Source organism: Neophocaena asiaeorientalis, unplaced genomic scaffold, assembly GCF_003031525.2.
Source record: "Neophocaena asiaeorientalis asiaeorientalis breed wild unplaced genomic scaffold, Neophocaena_asiaeorientalis_V1.1 scaffold255, whole genome shotgun sequence".
Taxonomy (NCBI): Eukaryota; Metazoa; Chordata; class Mammalia; order Artiodactyla; family Phocoenidae; genus Neophocaena; species Neophocaena asiaeorientalis.
Genome location: NW_020175398.1, coordinates 542,346 through 562,367, shown reverse-complemented (window position 1 = coordinate 562,367; position 20,022 = coordinate 542,346). Strand labels below are relative to the sequence as shown.

The window sequence follows — 20,022 nt, the reverse complement described above, 5'->3', positions numbered from 1 at the left end:
AAATTTAAAGATAAAATAACAAGCCCAAATTTTATCATTAGATTCAACAGACATAAAATTACTCTATAAAACTGCCATAAATTTTTCAAAGCACTTACTCTCAATTTCTGTGCTTACTGCTGACCAATAACAAATAATTCATGGATCAGCCTTAGTCCACAGACAACAATCTCAGTAGTCAACACACTCCCACATCTAAGAGTCTATCAGTATTAGGTGTTTCCTGAAGAAATTTGTATAGCACTAACAAGAATCGTGACCAAATGGAAAATGGGCATAAACCTAATGAAATGTTTCAACAGTTACAAACAAACATGTCTACTTCCTAATCCTTAGAACTTGTGAATGTGTTGCCTTAAATGGCAAAAGGGACTCTGCAGACGTGATAAAGGTTAAAGATCTCAAGATGGAAAGATGATTTTAGAATATCTGGCCCCAATATAACCACAGGGTTTCTTATAAAAGAGGCGGGAGGAGATGTGATGGTAGATGCTGAAGTCAGTGGGAGGGGTTCGAAGGTGCTATGCTGCTGGCTTTAATGATGGATGAAAATACCATAACCAAGGATATAGGTGCACTCTGGACACTAAAAAAGGGAAGGAACTTCCTCCTTAAGGAGAACGACCCAACCAACACCTTAATTTTAGGACCTCTGACCCCTAGAATTTTATGATAATAAATGGGCATTGTTTTAAGCTACTAAGATTGTGGTAATTTGTTATAGTAGGAATTGGAAACATAGACATAAAGATTTTGGCTCTGGGAAGTAGGGTGCTGCTATAACAAATACCTGAAAATGTGGAAATGGTTTTGGAATTGACAGTGGGCAGAGGCTGGAAAAATTTTGAGGAGCATGATAGACAAAGCCTAGATTACCTTGAATGGACAGTAAAAATATGGATGTTAAAAGCCCTGCTGGTGAGGGCTCAGAAGGAAATGAGGAACTTGTTATTGGAAGGTGGAGGAAAAAGAATATTTGTTATAGAGTGGCAGAAAGCTTAGCTGAATTACTCCCTATAATTACATAGAAATCAGAATTATAAGTGATGAACTTGGATATTTAGCTGAGGAGATTTCCAAGCAAAGTGCTGAATGGAGTGGCCTGGTTTCCTCTTCTTGCTTATAGCAAAGTGTCAGAGGAAAGAAACAAATTGAGTTAAGAATTATTAAGCTAAAAGGAACCAGGACCCAATGATTTGGAAACTTCTTGACCTATGCAGATTGCAAGAGATGCTAAAATTAGAGGTCTCACTTTCAGGAAAGTGTGGCTCTGGAGAAAAAGTCAATCGTGTGTCTGGACAACCTTTGCCTAGTACCTTGGAAGGATTAAAACCTCAGAATGTTCATTCACGGAGGGAGCTCTTGCAAAGATTAGGCATGGGATTCATAGACACCCTCAGTCATTTCCACAGAGGCCAAAAATGGAGATGAGATTATCCAGGAAATATCTGTGAAGCAGCCTGTTTTCTAATAGAGAAAACCCCAGAGATTTACAAAAGAGAACCACAAGTTTCTCAAGAATGTTACATCAGTAGAAAAACTGCCAATCTGGACTAAAAAAAAAAAAAAAAAACAGAGAAAGATGAAATTCAGAAAGGCTGTGTACTCTCAAAATTATACAGGCAAGAAATATCCAGGTGAAAATATGTGATATCTTCCATGAAAAAAGAATAATGATTCTTAGGGTGAAGAACCAGGCCCAGAGGGCAGAGCCTTGAGCCACAGAGGATTATTCCCAGGCTCTGAAATATAACTGAGTTTGCCTAGTTGGATTTCTAAATTGCTTGAACCTGGTAACCCATTTTTTTCTTCCACATTCTCCCTTTTTAAATGAAAATATCTGTAACTGTTAACTTATGCCTGTCCCACCAATGCATTTTGAGAGCATATAATTTGTCCTTTAATTTCACTGGTACACAGACAGAGAGAAATTTTGCTTGAGGATGGATTATAACTAGAACCTTACTCATACCTAATTTAGATGATTTAGATGATGAGATTTGGAATTTTTAAGCTGATCAATTTTAGGTGAGATTTTGGTCTTGAGATGATACTATAAAGAGTTGAGACTTTTGAGGATCTGGGATTTGGTGAATGTGTTTTGCTTGGGAAGGATGTGAATTTGGAGCGGTGGCCAGAGGGCAGACTATGGTAAACCGAACAATGACCCCCCACAAAGAAAACATCAGTGTTTTAATCCCTGGAAACTGAACATGCTACCTAAAATGGCAAGAGAGACTTTTCAGATGTGATTTGGTCATGGATCTGGAGATGAGAAGATTATTCTAGAGAATCTGAGTGGGCCCAATGTAATCATAAGGGTCCTTATAAGAGGGAGACAGGATAAGATATGAGGACAGGAGCAGGGGTCAGAGTCAGAGAGATATTCGAAGATGCCACATTGCTGGCTTTCGATATGGAGGAAGGGGCCAAAGAAGAGAGCAGCCGTTAGAACATGGAAAAGGCAAAGAAATAGATTTTCTGCTAGCGCCTCCAGAAGGAATGCAGCTCTGCCAATACCCTAACGTTAGGACCTCTGACCTCTAGGACCATAAGATAATAAATTTGTGATGCTGTAAGCCACTAAGATTACAGTAATTTGCTATAGCAGCTAGAGGAAACCAGTATGTGGTCTCTATTTAACTTGACATAGTATCTCTCTACAAATATACCATTAAAATCTTGAATTTTCACATTCCATGAAATTTAGTCAATATAGCAAAGAATATGCTTCACAAGACACAAAAATTAATTTTTAAAATTTAAAAATCCTAAGATATTTTTTCTGTTAACAGTCCTCTTGTGGAAATGTGACAACATAAAAATGGAACATTTCATCATTCTGACATGATGAATTTTCCCTGGTAAACTAAAGAAAAAGTAATTCAATAAATATACTTTGCTCTTAAATAGTCAATATCGTTCTTCCTAACTGCATTAGCATCTGAAAGTAAGCTAGCAATGATTTATTTAGACTTTGAATCCATTACTGCAAATGAGAGTCCCCTTCACCAAAGCCCCCTCTTTAATTACCTCATCTACTTAATTTCAAAAATCATATGAAGAGTTTTTTAAAAAGCACTCCAAATCTTATTGGGCAGAAAAAAAAAAAAATTGTCCACAGTTCAAGCAGGAATACATATTCAGTAACTAGCATTATGGCATGATTTATTCACATTTAAGGATATCTAATTCTTTGGAAAGTCATGATACAATTCCAACAGAAATATACACATGTAACAAAGTATTTCAAAACACCTCTTACCTGTGTAACAAGTGGCTCCAAAAGTCTCTCCACTGTTAGAGTCCGGATTTCCAAACTTTTGGGGTCCCATTTTAATATGATAGGTGAAGTTGCCGAAGTCATGCTCCCTACAGAAACACACATTATCCATTAGAAATAATGATCACAGAAATAATCTGTTACCTTGTGGGTTCAAAATGAATAAGTCACCAAAACTTAGAGCATACTTGAAAATTATCTGTCTGGTCCGACCTTATAAAGTTAGAGATGGGGAAATCAGAAGCAGAACTATGTGAGGTAGTGATGTTGGGTTCAGACTGAAAATGGATATTTCCCGAGCGCACCTGTATACATTGGACAAACTCTTGGTACCGAATTGACACTGAAATATTTCACTCACTCAGTGTTTAGTACACATATCCACCTGCTATATGCTGGGAAAGACTTGACCTTGCCCTCGAGTAGCTGATAGTTTCAATGCAGAGGTCGGCCACAATTATGCCTCAATGTGACCTGTTCTGTGACCAAGGAATACAGAGAGGGCCACAGGAGAACTGAGGAAAGGACACCAAAGTCAGTCTGGGGAGATCAGCAAAGACTTTCAGGAAGCACAGTAAACCCATCACGACCACTGGATGAGGGACCCTAGGTCCTAAGGAAAGGCTTCTTTGTGTTTTTTTCACATCATAATTGACCACTGAGGAGACTATGCTCCCTTGGAGAGCTGAGTTTCTTTCTCTTAATCAGGAAAGTTATCTTGCAAAATGAGTGGCAGTGATTCTGAAAATTAGCTTGCTGCTATTTACATGCTCTCTGATTACTCACTGCCTTTACACTCTTGTCCCATAAAGTAAGTGTCTGATAAGGTTATTTATTGCATTCTAGCACAATCCTCTCCTACCCAAGAACCACGGGTGTGCAGGTAGCAACTTGACACATATCAGGCACACGATATGGTCCTGGACTCAATAGAGTAAATTAGACATTCTGCCAGGGGCGTGTTTCTCACTGAGAAATTGACTGCTCTTTACTGAATATATTTTGACAACTACCCACAGGACAAGCAACCTTAGATGGTACAAACTGAATCTGAATCACTTGCTTTAATACTGTCATAAATCAAACTGTTCATAGCTGTTCTCTTCTTTTGAATCAATGTCCCCACTCAATTCCACTCTTATAAATCAATATAGATGATTGTTTCTATTAGAATTAATACTAAAAATAAGGTCTATCACAATAGACACATGTCTCTTTACTGACCTGCTAAAGCTAGTCCTTTTGCAAACATTCCCAACAAATTTGCTTCAGGAAAAGAAAAAAAAAGGCAAAGACACAGTGTGCTGGTATTTTACCTCTCTCTAAATGCCATATTTTAAATAAACTGAGCACAGCAATCCAACCATATAGACCGATTTAGATTTGGGTTCCTTCACAACAACAATAGTTGGCACGGATATGCTGCCTGTACTCCAAAAACCTAAAAGCACTTTACACATTTCCCATTCACACTACCAACTGCCACATAGCAGCTCTGACATGCCCAGAATTCTGCTGCTGCAACACACCTTCCTGTGCTGTAGAAGGATGAAAACACCAGATGCTTTCTATCCACACAGGATACCTTCATCCCTGCCAAAGCCAGCCCTACCTAAGTAACCCAGTACTTAGGACACAGGATTGCAAGTCTCTGAGAAGTTCCCTGAAAACCTCTTTCCAGCTCTGATGGAATTATGAGTGGCATAATAACGATGATGCACACAGAGGTCCTGTAGGAAAAGATAACTAGTAGTGGAGTAGTGAAGTCATTTTAAGACCATAGTGAAAGGCACTGAGTGGGACTGTGCAGAGAATCACCACTATTACACGCGCACACTTGTGCACCTAAGCTGGTAGACCAAGGAAGGCACACAACATCTTTATGCATGTTCCAATATGTTACTGTAAAGAAATGGCACTCAAAAAATGCTGAAGTGAGAAACAAAAATGCTGGGGCACTCATATTAGAGACACTAATCTAGCATGCATAAAGCAAAAATGGGAGATATTGAACAAACACCTCAAGCCAACTGTGAGCCAAGAAGCAGAGTTAGACGGAGCGGAGCATTGGATCCTGAAGGTCAGAGGCCTTATAAATCTAAAACCGAAAGGACAAGAGTGACTGAGCAAATCACTGGACTTAAATTTATTACTTTGGGGAGCAATCTTTCAGCCACTTCTTTTGACACAGGTAAAATTCAAGTGCACAAGGCAAGGAAAGGCTAAATGCTATTAATCTGTTGAAGGGGAAAACCCAGTCATAGAAACCACACATTCCTCTGTGTGAAACAAGCAAATCAACTCAAATAAGAAGGCAAGAGGACAAATGAAGTGTGTAGTCACATACACCAGCCTCTCATGTTCCAAAGGAACATGTCTCAAATCCATACCACGCATCCGTACAATTCATGCAGACTGTTTTGCCCACAAAAGAGATTCTTTGTAAAGAAAATATATCTTTTTATTCAATGATTAAAATTCAAAGAAAAAAATTACATATTCTACTTGCTTTGGTTAGGGAAACAGACTATTGACCAGACACAAAGAGTGAAAAACGGTGGTTGTCAAAAACAAAAGACAACAGGGTTGTCCTCGTCCATACATCGCAATTTTACAAGCCCAAGAACAAGCTCTTAGCAATTTACTTAATCTCTGAGAAAATATTCTCCTTGAAAAGTATCAAATTGCATATACATGAAAGGTGATAAAACAACCTCTATGGTAATAACTTAGATAATTTCAGACTCACTCCATGGGGGTAAGGAAGAGGCATGGGTAAAGGTGCTAGCAGCCACTCATCATCACTCACAACAAAAAAAGCAAAACCTGACAAAAAAGACTAACAGTGTAAAACAAGCTCCCTTATGAGCAGCCAAGGGTCATGTGCTTTGCTAATTTAGACAGTGTCCTGATAAACAGAAAATCTCTCAAGGTACCTATCCAAAGGAGTGCCTTCAAATGACAAATATGTTAATGCAATGCATAATTCACTGCAGAAATTCCCCATTGCCTGATGTTCCTGGAAAAAACGTCTTTGAACCCTCTGCCTCAACCTTCTGAGTTCTCACCGTCCTTTCTACTGTTCTTTTGCAAAACAATGGTCCAGGATGCTTTTTAGTTGCCCAGGAGGCCACCCAAACTTGCCTTCCCTCCAAAGGACTCCAGCTTCAGGTTCTCTTCATGAATTTCTCTCTTTACCAATCCTGAGCACTACTGCCAACAAACTCTGTGAGGCTTTCTTGGAAGACAAGCTAGCTTTGGTTGATAGGCAAATTCATGAGAAGTTAATGACTAATAGTGGGTTTATTCACCTATCTCCATATGTATGATATTGATTCAGCTACTTAACCTAAGCTTCAGTTTCATCACTCGTAAAACAAAAATGGTAATAACCTTATATAATTTATGAATTTGTCCTGAAAATTAATGAAATAATTGCATATGCAAATAGTGATAGTTTTACTTCTTTGCCATGGTGTCTGTATGATTATCACCCTAGCCAGTTCAACACATCGATTGGAGTAGGGACCCATGGAGACCCTGCAAGGCAAGATGTTTTAAAACAAAGCTTTGTTGAAAAAGTGAGATATGAAAAAGAGAGAATTTTCTAAGTTTCTTCAGCATTTCAAGAATCAAGCCTGGAAACACTGAATCATACTGTTTCTTCCATAAGTAATAAGAACACTGGCTAATGATCTGACATTATTATTATCTCCCATTTACAGACAGGGAAATTGAGGCATAGAACAGTTCAGAGAGTTACCCAAGGTCACAAAATTTGAACCTAAACTGCCTGGCTTTAGGGTCTGTGCTCGTAAGCACTATGCTTACTGCTTCTAAAGAAGAAGCCCTAGGCTTAGGTCTATGCCAGCATCACCATGGTACTTCTGAACCATGGGAAAAAGGCAGAGATATGGACAGGAATGGAAAAACCAGGAGCCACCCCCTTCTGGAGAATGAGGGAGGGAGGGGCTGAGGAGGGACACAAAGGACAGGTGCCCTGCTGCACAGGTGGAGCCCATGGGAAATGCAGCTTCACTTCCTGGTGAGGCAGGGCAGGTCCTCAGTTCAGTTTCCCCTAGCCACCTTTGGTCCCTGGGCAAGAATGGGATGCTGGTGGTGGGGCTGGGTCACCTGGTGAGCAACACAGCACCCTGGCAAAGCCAAAAGAAAGACCCTGTGATGAGTTTTGCCAAGTAAACAGAATTTTGGTCCCCATGACCTTGGATCCCTTGTGAATATGTTACATTTCATCGTAAAGGAGATTTTGCAGATATAATTAAGGTTACTAATCACTGGACCTGAAAATAGGTAGATGACCCTGGATTATCTATGTGGGCCCAAGGTAAAGCTGAGCCCTTATAAATAGCTTTCTCCTGGCTGTGGGTAGAAGAGGCAGTCATACAGATACAGCAGACAAGGACATCAGGCAGGGCAGAAGAGGAAGGCAGAGGGATTCAAAGTGTGAAAAAGACTCAACCCACCACTGCTAGATGGGGCTATATGGAAAGCATGAAAGAAATGTGGGTAGATTCTGCAAGCTAAGAGAGGGCCCTGGCTGACCGCAAACAAGGAAACAAGGACCTCCATTCTACCATCACTGGGGGCTGAATTCAGCCAAAACCCTGAATGAAGTTGGAAGTGGATTCTTCTCTGGTGCCTTCAGTAAGGAACTCGGCCCTATTAACACCTTGGTTTCAGCCTTGTAAGATGCTAAGCAGAGGACTCAGACCAAGTCCACCTGGGCTTGTGACCTGCAGAGAGTACAAGATAAGAAATCTGTGCTAATAAATAAATAATAGAAAAAAAAGAAATCTGTGCTGTTTTCAGCTGCCAAGTTTGTGGTCAATTTTTACAGCAGCAATAGGAAACTATGACAGGTGGCTCTAGAATCTGTGTGTGTATCACAATCACCTGGAAGGCATCTTCATACACAAACCCATCCAGAGAGTTTCTGATTCATTAGGCCTGGGATGGGTCTGAGAAACTGCTTTATTTTTCTTTTCTTTCTTTCTTTTTTTTTTTTTTTGCACTTGTAACAAGTACCCAGATGATACTACTGGTCCAGGAATCACACTTTGAGAACCACTGTTGTAATCACAGTCCACAGCCACACACATCAGCAGGGAAGCAGTGATGAGGAAGATATGGGATATCTCTGTGGAGATCCTGGGACCAGAAGCAGTAACACTGCTGTCATTACAATTATCACTGGAATCATTATTATATTTTCTGAAAGGTACTTATGCTTTTTAGGGGATCCAATGCCTTGAATCAATTCTTAACAGGGAAATGAAATGGCATACCAAAATCATTCGGGTTTTTTTAAACCACATGTGTGCCAATCCCCAATATCTCCCAAAGTTCTGACAGTTTCCCCAGAAGATGCCTTTTCTACTGAGAATCACTGTCATAGTAGTGATCCCTGTGAAGAATGTAAAGTAACAGGGGGAGAGAGTCACATCCCTCAGTTCACCAAAAGCAGAAATGAAGGTCAAGGTATAATCGCTTAATAGAGAATAAATGTTTCCAAAGAAACTGTATTCCTAAGTAATATGAAGTTATCTGAGGGCTACAAAAATAAGTCTTCCAAAAATGTTATCTAAAATACAATAGCAGTTCTCATTTTCTGTTGTGAATAAAGGAAGGTACCTCTAATATTCAGGCCCCCTATGTAAGAGGGGCTTTTTTCTATAGTTGAGAAGAGTATGTGTGTATATGCATCACAGGCAGGAGTAGAAGTTGAGAAACAAAAACAGAGAAGGAGGCACCTGATTAAACTTCAAACACCCCTAGAGAGCAAATCTAAATGGATGGTGAGGGGTATTCAGCACTCTTCCTGGTAGTACGCTGGGTATGGAAATGGCCTAATCAAGTAGCTTAACTATGGGAAAGTCCTGCTTCTTATTTTCCACCATTAGCTTTGCTCAATTTCAGCTCATTTTCTCTTCCTCTGACTCTAAGGAGGCAGCGTGTCGCCCATCACTGTCCTCTACGTGATAACCATTCAAAGCCCTTGCTCAGTGAACTGACAGTTGACCCAAGATGCAAGTTGCTGCTGCAATTAGAAGATCCATCACCATTTTTAACCAAAATTGAAGTGATGTGTAATTTCCAACTGTTCTTTGCTATTTGCAGTGGAAGGGGGTGGGGCAGTTAACTCTAACACTACCCTCAAGTACTGCAATATCTTCAAGACTTCTATTTATGGTAAACCCGTACCTTTTAACAAAACACAGAAAGAAACACTGCTGAGCAAAAACATCATTCTAATAATTTTAAAAGGTTGTAATAACACTTCACGTCTAAGCATAAATGCCTACTAAAGAATACCTTAATATTTTTAAACACATATTAAATAAGTATTAAACTATTAAATCCTCTTCAGAGCCTCTTTTTGCTTCTACCCAGATAAACAAAATGTCACCAAAAAGGAATGTATGAAGAAAGCTCCCCAGCCTGAATGCCATCAGGATGACAAGTTTAGACTAATAGTATATAGCCTAGAGCTTGCTGATTAAAAAAGAAATAACCATGTCCCTATCTCACTGAAATGAGTTTTTATACTTAAAATAGCATACATATAAAATTTAAAACTATGTGCCAACTTAATAGAAATTTACTACTCCTGGTGTATACTAATAGAAAGCCAGTAATTTGAAATTCAAAATGAAAACTAGTATCTGTCATATTCATTCCCTTGCTTTTCACTACATTCATAGTTTCATCATTTAAATTCATTTTGGAGCACAAACAGGCTCAGTCTACTCCTAAATTATGGCTTGTTTTCCATTCAGATGTGAACATATGTGTTATCTAGATAAACAGTGCTGAATCTATATGCTGTTAGGTTTCCGAAGTCCCAACCAGCACTCTGTTTTTTCTAAACAAAATATATCTGACCAAAGGTTAACACTGTTCTACCTATTATCCTTCAGCAGCATTGCAATTCTGACTTAGGCAATAGATTCCAAAAACTGAAAATAAGAACCGTTAATATTTCAGACAACATATTTTTAGAAATTATCTTTATAATCCAAAAGTAACTTCAAATTATTTAATAGGAACATATTATTTAATTGGCAATTAACTTATTCTATGTCCTTCTAACCTCCTGTAAATTAGAATTCCATATGCAATGATTATATAACTTTAATCTTCATAAAAATCTCAACGGGCTTCCCTGGTGGCGCAATGGTTAAAAATCTGCCTGCCAATGCAGGGGACGCGGGTTCGTACCCCAGTCCGGGAAGATCCCACATACCCCAGCGCGGCTGGGCCCGTGAGCCATGGCCTCTGAGTCTGTGCGTCCGAAGCCTGTGCTCCACAACGGGAGAGACCACAACAGTGAGAGGCCCGCGTACCGCAAAAAAAAAAACTCAACATTTCATATTCAGATTACAGCAAAATAACCATACACTGCTCTCCTTATCTTTCATCTTGCTATATAATTCCACCCAAACTAATTTAGGGAAACATTCCTTTTCTAGAAAAAAGTAACAGCTTAACTCTCTTCTCCAACAAGTCCCAAGTCTTTGTAACAAGGCTGTCATTTCACTTTCTGACCATGGTCTACTGGATCTTATTTCTTTAACATAAGTCTTCTGCTCTAATCAGGTTTGGACCACATTATAATGTAAAGTTCATGCCACTTCCCCAAATCCCCATCTGGAACATATTCCTTGTCATCCTCCAAAATCCAGACACTGATTTCACATTGTGTCTTCTCCATAAACCATAAATTGCTACTGGATTTACAGTCAGTAACAGAAGACCTTACTTTTTTCGTAACTGGCTCATCGTTAAAAAATTGACATTAGTTTTACATGGCCCACTAGATTTTAAACTCATTAGGGCACAAATCAAGTTTTTGACCTCTTGTCTATCACATGTACAATAGGGAATTACATCCTTCATAAATGTTTGCTTAAGTATACATATATAAGATGTCCCAAATACCTATCTAATTTTTTTCAAATATCAATTTTTTATCTTTTTTTTTTTTTTTTTGCGGTACGCGGGCCTCTCACCGCTGCGGCCTCTCCCACTGTGGAGCACAGGCTCTGGACGTGCAGGCCCAGTGGCCATGGCCCACGGGCCCAGCCGCTCCGCGGCATGTGGGATTCTCCCGGACCGGGGCACGAACCCATGCCCCCGGCATCGGCAGGCGGACTCCCAACAACTGCGCCACCAGGGAAGCCCAATTTTTTATCTTTTCAATAGTAGAGTCTATTTCCTAGGAAGTAATAATTTTATAAATATCTTTTGGACATATTTTTAGATATAGGTCAGTACTTCTTAGAGACCTAAAACAAGTGATATCTTGGAATGGTTTAGAGAATATAAATTTATACAGTTTATTTATAAACTATGTTACACTTACATTTATGTTTAAATTTATATTTGGGTTTCTTTTTATTTACATATTTTTAAAAAATACACAGTTTCACTATTTATTTTAACTGGATCACTAGTTTTTATTTATTTTGCTTTAAACCTGGGTGTCATTTTGTTCAGGAAAAAGTAACCTGAGGGCTTCCTTCAGCAAAGTAGTGAGGTCTGCCTTGGTATTTGATTCTCTGCTGAGATCCACGTGGTGAACTCTTTGTGAAGGATTGTACAGGCTCTGCAATTTGGCCCACAATAGCCCTTAGGAAATCTTCCTTCTCCTCATTGACCCAAATTGCCTTTTGTCCCCAAGGCCCAATGACTTTTCCTTTCTCTGAATGCCATCAGTATTACATCTAATCAGAATAGCTGCCACATATTTAATTTGAATACAGACTGCCTTGTGCTGCTCTCTATACGCTTTAGATAAATTTTGTCCTCTCAAATACACTCAGGGACAGGGACTCTGCCCCCTTTACAATGATTAGGACAGTACTGAACATTTAGCAAAAATGTTATGAGTACTTGTGGATTTGATTCTTTGCCAAGTTCAAGTCTCACAGTCAGACACACACACAAGCACACACAAAATGACTCTAGTTAAAATACAATACCAGTGCTCTTATGGAAAAAGGAGATTTTCAACTCAGAATGCACCACTTTAGATACCACTTACCTGAAAAACGAAAGTGGTCTTCCTCCCTCAGAGTGCCTTCCATATTCTAGCAGAAAAGTCAAATCCCATATGCTCCAATTCTCCCTTCCTTCATCCACTTATCCATCCATTCACTCATTCACAGCAAATGTACTAACCAGCCAATGTGAGCAAGGCCCAGGCAAGTGCTCTGGGAAACATCAAGGTGTATCAGACTTGTTAATGCTCATTGGTGAGATGAGACTGGCAAGAACCATTCACCGAGCAAGGAGTGTTCAGAGAGTGAGCTTGGCTGAGAATGGACACCTCTAGGGCCAGTATCCTTCCATTTCACCAGGGCACTTAAATCAGGTGGTAGGTAACCAGCATCTCTGAACTTTGCATGCCCTGGTGGAGCGATATTGAGTAGTTTGTGCAACAGAATAACGGGGAAATACTGAACGCCCTTTTGAACTGCTGCCAGAAAAATGCCAAAAACAAAAGTGGGCAAGAGTATGAAAAAGCATTCAAGTAACCCCAGGATGGAGAGTCAAGAAGACAAAGTAATCAGAATATTAAGACATGATATAAAGAAATAAATACAGATATTTAAGTAACAGCTATTTTAAATTGTTCAGTGATTATAACAATACTTAATTAGTACTTAAGGATTTGTATTTTTAAAGCAAGCTCCGGTGTGTTATTATATTTTATTTTACTTTTTGTTTGTTTGTTTGTTTTGTGGTACGTGGGCCTCTCACTGTTGTGGCCTCTCCCGTTGCAGAGCACAGCTCCGGACGCGCAGGCTCAGTGGCCATGGCTCATGGGCCCAGCCGCTCCGCGGCATGTGGGATCCTCCCGGACCAGGGCACGGACCCACGTCCCCTTCATCGGCGGGCAGATTCTCAACCACTGCACCACCAGGGAAGCCCTATTATATTTTATTTTAAAAGTCAAAGTTAAATCCATTGATGTGCTGGTGAGTTAACAAGGAATTAAGTGGCAGAAACTCAAATGATTTAAGCCTAATACCGCTGCCTCTTTCAGTTTCCCATTTTAAAGTGGCTTATTCACCCATCAGGTACTGCTGTGCATCTGTGGCAGCTTAGTAAAATGGGAGATAATTCACCTGCATTGTGTTATCCTTGCCCCATTCAATTGAATTACTAGACTTGAGAGGTCATAACACATTACAGCAATTATATTTGCTTAGAAGTCTTTTGTAGTGAAGATTGATATTTCAGTACCAGTGGTACTCAGCATATATGCCTGCTGGTAAATTACCTTATTAAGCTTGTTGTTATAGAAAATCATATGTGAAAAGAGAAACAATAACCCAGGTTTCCTTCTGGTCATCTGTGGCATTAAATTTTGTGCTTATGAGACAAAAAGTACCTCATGTGATATGCTTTTGTAAATACAAAAATAAAATGTACCATGGCATTTAGGAAATGAAAATGGGCTGTTGAGTATGTACATTTCAAAGTAGTAGTCCTTTGCATTTAGTTCATGATATTTACATTTCACAGCAACAAAGATTTCTCTGAACCTGGCCCAAGATTTCTCCTGGTCATGGGCCAGAGTTTATAATCATTAAGAGTTTCATGTTTCTATCAGCAAATCCTGGTGTACAGGAGTTAAAGGGAGCCCTTGATCACTGAGAGTGACAAGATGTGTACAACAAAGTAATGTATGAAGACACTAGTATGTGGTGAACACTCACATATATTATTACCTTACAATATCTTCTATTTGCCCTGAGGTCAATACAATAGTATCCCAGTTTTATAAGATAAGAGAACTAAAGCACAAGAATGTTGTTATTTTCCCAAAGTTGATGGAATTCAACCAAGATTTGTTTCAAATCTGTTTTCCCCACCATACAATGCAAACTTCCCTAGGTTAAATACTTTACTTCACAGGGGGCAGACAAGCTAACAAAGTACACAGCTTCAAGAGCTTCACAGAAATATGTAGATAATAAATCTTAATAGGTTATTTAAGGTAACTAAAGCATTTGGGGACCATTTCTGACCTTACATTTTGTCAGAGAAGACTAGACCTTTCTAACATACATCTCTTGGCATTGTTCTCAGGATACAAATGAATAGATAATGCATCTTATACAATATGGCAGTTTTTTATTTCTTGCAAGTTCAAAAAGACTTCATCAAATAACTGACTACTTATGGGTACCAGCCATCTTCATTCTGAGGTGACCAGAATCACCTCAGGTAAGTCATCCATAAACTTATCAGCATATTTTCCCACTCTCTTCTCCTCCCCTGTTGCCTTCTTGGAAGATAGGTTTGGTCCCTCTTTTCTACACCCCTTCCCTTCCTGCCTCCTAAGGCCTCGATTCCATCAATCACAATCTCTACTTTGTATCTTCAATTCATCCCTGATTGCTGGCTCCTTCTAGTCAGTGGGAAGTCCTTGTCCAAGTAAAAACTGAAAATACAAAAGAAAAAAAAGAAACTCCATCCTACTCCTTTCTTGACATCTTCTACTTCCCTTTCCCTTCACAGCCTGGTTTCTTGAGAGGGCGGTCTACAATGTTTGTTCCATTTCCTCACTGCCTACCCATTCCCCATCCCACACAATCTGGCTCCTACCCTCACCATTCCACTGAAATTAGCCTGGCAAAGTTACAAATGATCTCCTAGTTGCCTAATTCAATGGACGCTGTGTGCTTCCCCAGCTTATATACTAAAATTGGAAAGATGTGGAGAAGATTATCATGGTCTTTGGACAAGGATGACAAGCAAATTCATGCAGTGTCTCACATTTTTATAGTAGGAACTCATTTTGTTATATATAGACATATATCTAGATAGAGAATATATTTACATATAGGAAAAAATCTAGAAAGACATACATCACAATTTTAGCAATAGTTCTGTTGGGTGATAGGATTTATGGCAGTTCCTAAATTATACATAATTATGTATATTTCCACTAAATATATGTATTTTCACTATATGTATATCTATCCATATATATTCAACTTACATAATGGTTACATATACCTTGTCTAAATAAAGATAAATCTATCACCTCGAAATATCCAGTGGCCCCTTTTCAGTTCTTATCTTACTTGACCTCTGAGCAGTATTTGACAATATTAATATTGTACTCTTTCCTTGGCTTCAAGGACACCACTCTCTCCTGGTCACCACTCTCTCCTGGTCTTCCTCTACCCTCTTGGCAACCTGTTCTTAGTCTTTCCATGCTCTACACGCAGTCTCTGGGTGGTCTCATTCATGTCTGTAGTTCACATTATGTTGAAAGCTCCCAAATCTATTTCTATAGCTCAGGGCTCCTGCTCGGGTTTCAGCCTCTTATAAGCAATTATTTATTAATACTAGTTTTCCAAACACTTCAAAGTCAACATGCTTAAAAGTGAACTCATCAGTTTCCCCCCAAACTGGTCCAGCTCCTATGTCATATGTCAATGAATAGAACCACTCACTATCCCAAGCCCTGTGAGAAATCTAGGAGTCATTTTTAATTCCTTTCCTTTTCCTTACCTCCTACATCAAAACATTCATCCGGTCAAATATATTCTACCTCTAATATTTCATAAATATCACTTTGTTTTTCTCCATCACTACTACCTTGATCAAGGCTCTCATTATTTCTTCCTTAGATTATTGAGAAGCCTCTTGACTGGTCATGTTGCCTTCAGTCTCAGCCCCTCTGATTCCTCCCCTATTCTGCAGTGATTTTTTTTCCAAAATATAAATTACATCAGGTCACTATCTATAGAAAAGCCTCTGATGACTTCCACTGCAAAAGGATAAAGTTCCAATTATATTTACTGTCCTTCAGTATTGACTCATTACTCAGCGTTCATCCACCTTGCATCTTAAGTTTTTATGGACTCTAGATTTAGTGAACTGCTAGTTGTTCTCCAAATATATTATATTCTCTGATACCTCTAAACCTTTGCCATGTCATTCCTTCCACGGGGAAGCTCCTTCCCCATTTTCTTCCCTTGACTTACTCTCGGTTATCCTTTGAATCTCAACTCAGGCATCATTCCTTGACCTGCTCAGACCCACTCTTGTTCCGAGAGCACATTATGCTTCCCTCTAGTGTGCCCTAAATCACACTCTGTTTTAATTGTTCATTCATTTGTCTTTATCGCATTAGAATGTTGGAATCCTTGAGGACAGTACTGAGAATTTAATTTTTTTAATAAACACATAAGTAATGATCGGTATAAAAGAGGCGATGTGATGTGAGGGAGATACAAAACAAAGCCTCTTGAACAAATTTACCCACAAAACGTTACTGTGTCACTCTTCAAAACCACTAAAGTAAACATAGGTGCATCTAAGGGTATTTGTTCAACCCCAATACTGACAGCTTGAAGAGCTCAAAATTCAGGAACAACTCCAGGAAAAAAATTAGAACTTGAATTAGAGCCATCCCTACTGACAAGCATAAGATCTTTCGAGAAGGCACTTTGCTGCAGGAATGTCATGATGTAATGCAGGGAACATAGCACAGGAAGTGGGAAACCCAGGTGTTTTTTTTGTTTTTTTTTCCCCAGTTTTTACTTATATCTTTACTTTCCAGCCACCCAAATGATTATCTTGGCAAATCACCTGCTTTACCTGAAATTATAGGGCAGCACGTTTGTGAGACAGAAAGAACCAGATAGTCTTCTATATTCCCTTTAACACTAAAATATTCACAACATTTCAGTGAGAATGCTTTTCAACCAACTACTTTCAGTTTTTATAATACAAACCACATGACACACTAACCAGGTATGATTATCTGGGGGCTTATTGAAGATGTTCCTTAAGGACTACCAAGTAATCTTTGTTAACCAAATTTAAATACTGTCTTTCACACACTGGTATTAGGGACCTCACAACAGGAAGTATGACTCTACATTGGCTCTTCAATACTAGAGAGAGATTACCTGTAATCAATGGGTAGAACCTTGATTCAGGCTCCTCTCTCTCCTCTGACCAAAGACAGGCATGCATGAATACTCCCTCTGACTAGATAAAAACAGAGGGAAACAAATGGCCTCAAATAGCATTGGTATAAATTATAATATAACTGATATGGAAAATACTGCATCTCACAGACATTTCCTTCCACAAATCCCTCAAAGCTTGCTGCTCTTTCTTTCAAACACAGTCTCAGTTCATTCAAATATTGTATATCCACAGCTTTGAGTTAGGGCTTGATCCTTCTCCAGCCTGAGAAAGAATCATAGTCTTTTTCCATGGCAATTACGTGGAATTCCACATGATTGGAATTTCCACTTTGCCATTTCTTAGTTTAAGTTTGGGTTTGTCACCAAATGAGATCTAACAGCAAGTCAGCTAAGGACTTCTGGGAAAAGGTTTTCTTAGGGAACAGACAGACATGTTATCCTTTCCTGTGCATTACTATAACTACATGTGACTGCTGCATCCATTTGTGATAATGAGAAGAAATAATGACCACAGCTAAGGATAACAGAGTAGAAAGAAGGAAGCCACTTGGGTCTTTTATGACAATAATACATTCAATTAGCCAAGACTGAAACTATCCTGTCTTTAGAAACGGTAGATATGTTTTCATATTATTTGCAGCCCACAACCCTCCTAACTGACATACTACTGATTGTTTTCAAGCATTCTTTATGTTGAAATTGGCAGACTTACAGTACATACAAAGGGGCTGGCAAACTATAACCCAAAGGCAAACTCTGCCCACCACCTGCTTTTGCAAATAAAGTTTTACTGGAACACAGTCACCCCTTTTCATATTGTCTACAGTTGCTTTCTGCTACAACAGAAGTGTTGAGTAGTTGTAACAGAGACTGTGTGACCCACAAACCTGAAAATATTTAGTATCTGGCTCTTTACAGAAAAAAGTTTGCCAGCCCCTATTCCATATCAGCAGATCTCAGCTCGGGGCTGTATCACCAGATAACATTTTCCAAGGGCCATTGTGGATGTTCCAATCATCATGAAGTTCTACAGGGTCAGGGCTGATTAATGTCATGCAAAGTTGAAGTCCCATGCTTAAAAGGATACCCTCACCCAAAATATCAATAGTGACCTTGTTGAGAAATACTACTCATACCTAAAATAACCCTTAATTCTATGCCATGTCTTGGGCCACATGAATATTTTTTTCACACTACACCTACCACCACAAGTGTGGTAAGTTTACCAGCTCAGGTAAATAACAAATTAGAAGTACATTGCAGAACACACTATTGATCCTCATTAGATATTTGTTGATTAATTAGAGGAAATATATGTATCGTTACTTTAGGAGATACTTTTAAAATAATTTTCTGTTTTAGGGGCTCATTTAGATATAAACAGAACACTCCAAGTTCTGTTCTAAAATACAAGTTGGTTCAGCACACAATTTTTATTGAAGCATACTTTATTTTACGTTCATGAATTTTTAAGTGCTTTCTACTTTCAATTTTACAGAGTGATTGTAATTTCTTTGGAGTTCCTTTTATATTAAGCAGTATTTTATAAATAATGATAATTATTCTAATTCCTGCTTTAATAAAAAAGACCTTAAAATATTTCATTGGAAGGAATTAAATTAGACTCAGTATAGAGAGCTGAGATCTGGAAGAAAAGCACATGCACCTGAAACCAATGGAACTGTTTCATAATCAAGAAATATATACCCCTAACTACACAGTCAGCTGAAAGTGGAAATTATAGGGGTATAAAAATATGTGAATTGCATTCATAAGAACAATTCAAGGGATATAAAACAAATCTATCTTCAGTGGAATATACCACAGGTCCTAGAAATCTTAACTCACCTAAAATTGTTATTTCAATCAAGATACTGCAAAACTAATGCCTAGGAAAATCAGGCTGAGGCACTGCTTCAGTGAGACCAGAATGATGATGGAGTTAGTGGTTTAGGCATTTAGAAAATAAACAGATAGCACTCCACCTTTTCAGATTTGAGCCAATTGTTTTTTTTCTGCTTTGCAGAATATAGAAGACAATAAGAGGAAGGCATTAATGTGCTCTGAACTTCATTTGTCACAAATATTATCCCAGTTTACTACTAATTCCTTTCATGTTCTTTGAGAGTTAGGGTTTCTTGTATATTTATAGGCCAAAACCACCTAAAGATTTCCTCAGCATTCATGGAAGAAGTGCCACCAACTCCTCTCCTATCTAAAATGGCTGCGTTGTATACATGAAAATGATTCACTATGAAACAACCCCCTGGTTAGACAGCAAACACTGTTAAGGTACTTCTGCCTGGGAGACATGCAGCGGTTCTGTGACTCTGGGCAGTGGAAAAGTCATTTCAGCTTGGACCCCAAATATGAATAACCTTGCCCACACAAAACACACAAAAGAAGTGTAAAAAAAAGTGTAAGAGTATACACCTCTCGTGGGCATACAGGACATTGATCCTAACAAGCATGTAGCTGGTGGAGATAATACATGCAGGACGATACACCCAATTGGCAGAACTGGTTGAACAGACAGATAAAAGCAAAATTTAGGACTTAGCATACCAGGCATACAGCATTATGAACACAGCATAGGAGAGAAAAGGGAACCCTCAAAACGACTGTGCTTGGAGAGAATGCTGAGAAATACACCAAAGAAACACAGAGCTTCAGTAAAATGCAGCAGCAAAAAAAAAAACCTGCCATGGAACACACAAAACAGGATCCCACAACATAGGAGAAAAGAACACAGCCAGG

The 20,022-nt window shown here is 38.9% G+C and overlaps 1 protein-coding gene and 1 non-coding gene across 3 annotated transcripts in view; one reads left to right on the top strand and one right to left on the bottom strand.

Annotated features, from left to right (window-relative positions):
- The window catches only part of CTNNA2 (catenin alpha 2), a 1,017,322-nt gene extending 1,013,954 nt beyond the window's left edge, over positions 1 to 3,368 (bottom strand). For both annotated transcript variants that reach the window (XM_024766408.1, XM_024766409.1), the window contains exon 1: positions 3,266 to 3,368. In XM_024766408.1, coding sequence (XP_024622176.1) covers positions 3,266 to 3,367 — 102 coding nt within the window. In that variant the 5' untranslated portion in view covers position 3,368. The remainder of the gene's footprint in view (positions 1 to 3,265) is intronic.
- An 11,626-nt stretch (positions 3,369 to 14,994) lies between these two features.
- Positions 14,995 to 15,097, top strand: LOC112414117 (U6 spliceosomal RNA). Its single transcript, XR_003006081.1, has one exon. It is a non-coding gene; the product is annotated as a U6 spliceosomal RNA (small nuclear RNA).
- The last annotated feature ends 4,925 nt before the right edge of the window (positions 15,098 to 20,022 follow it).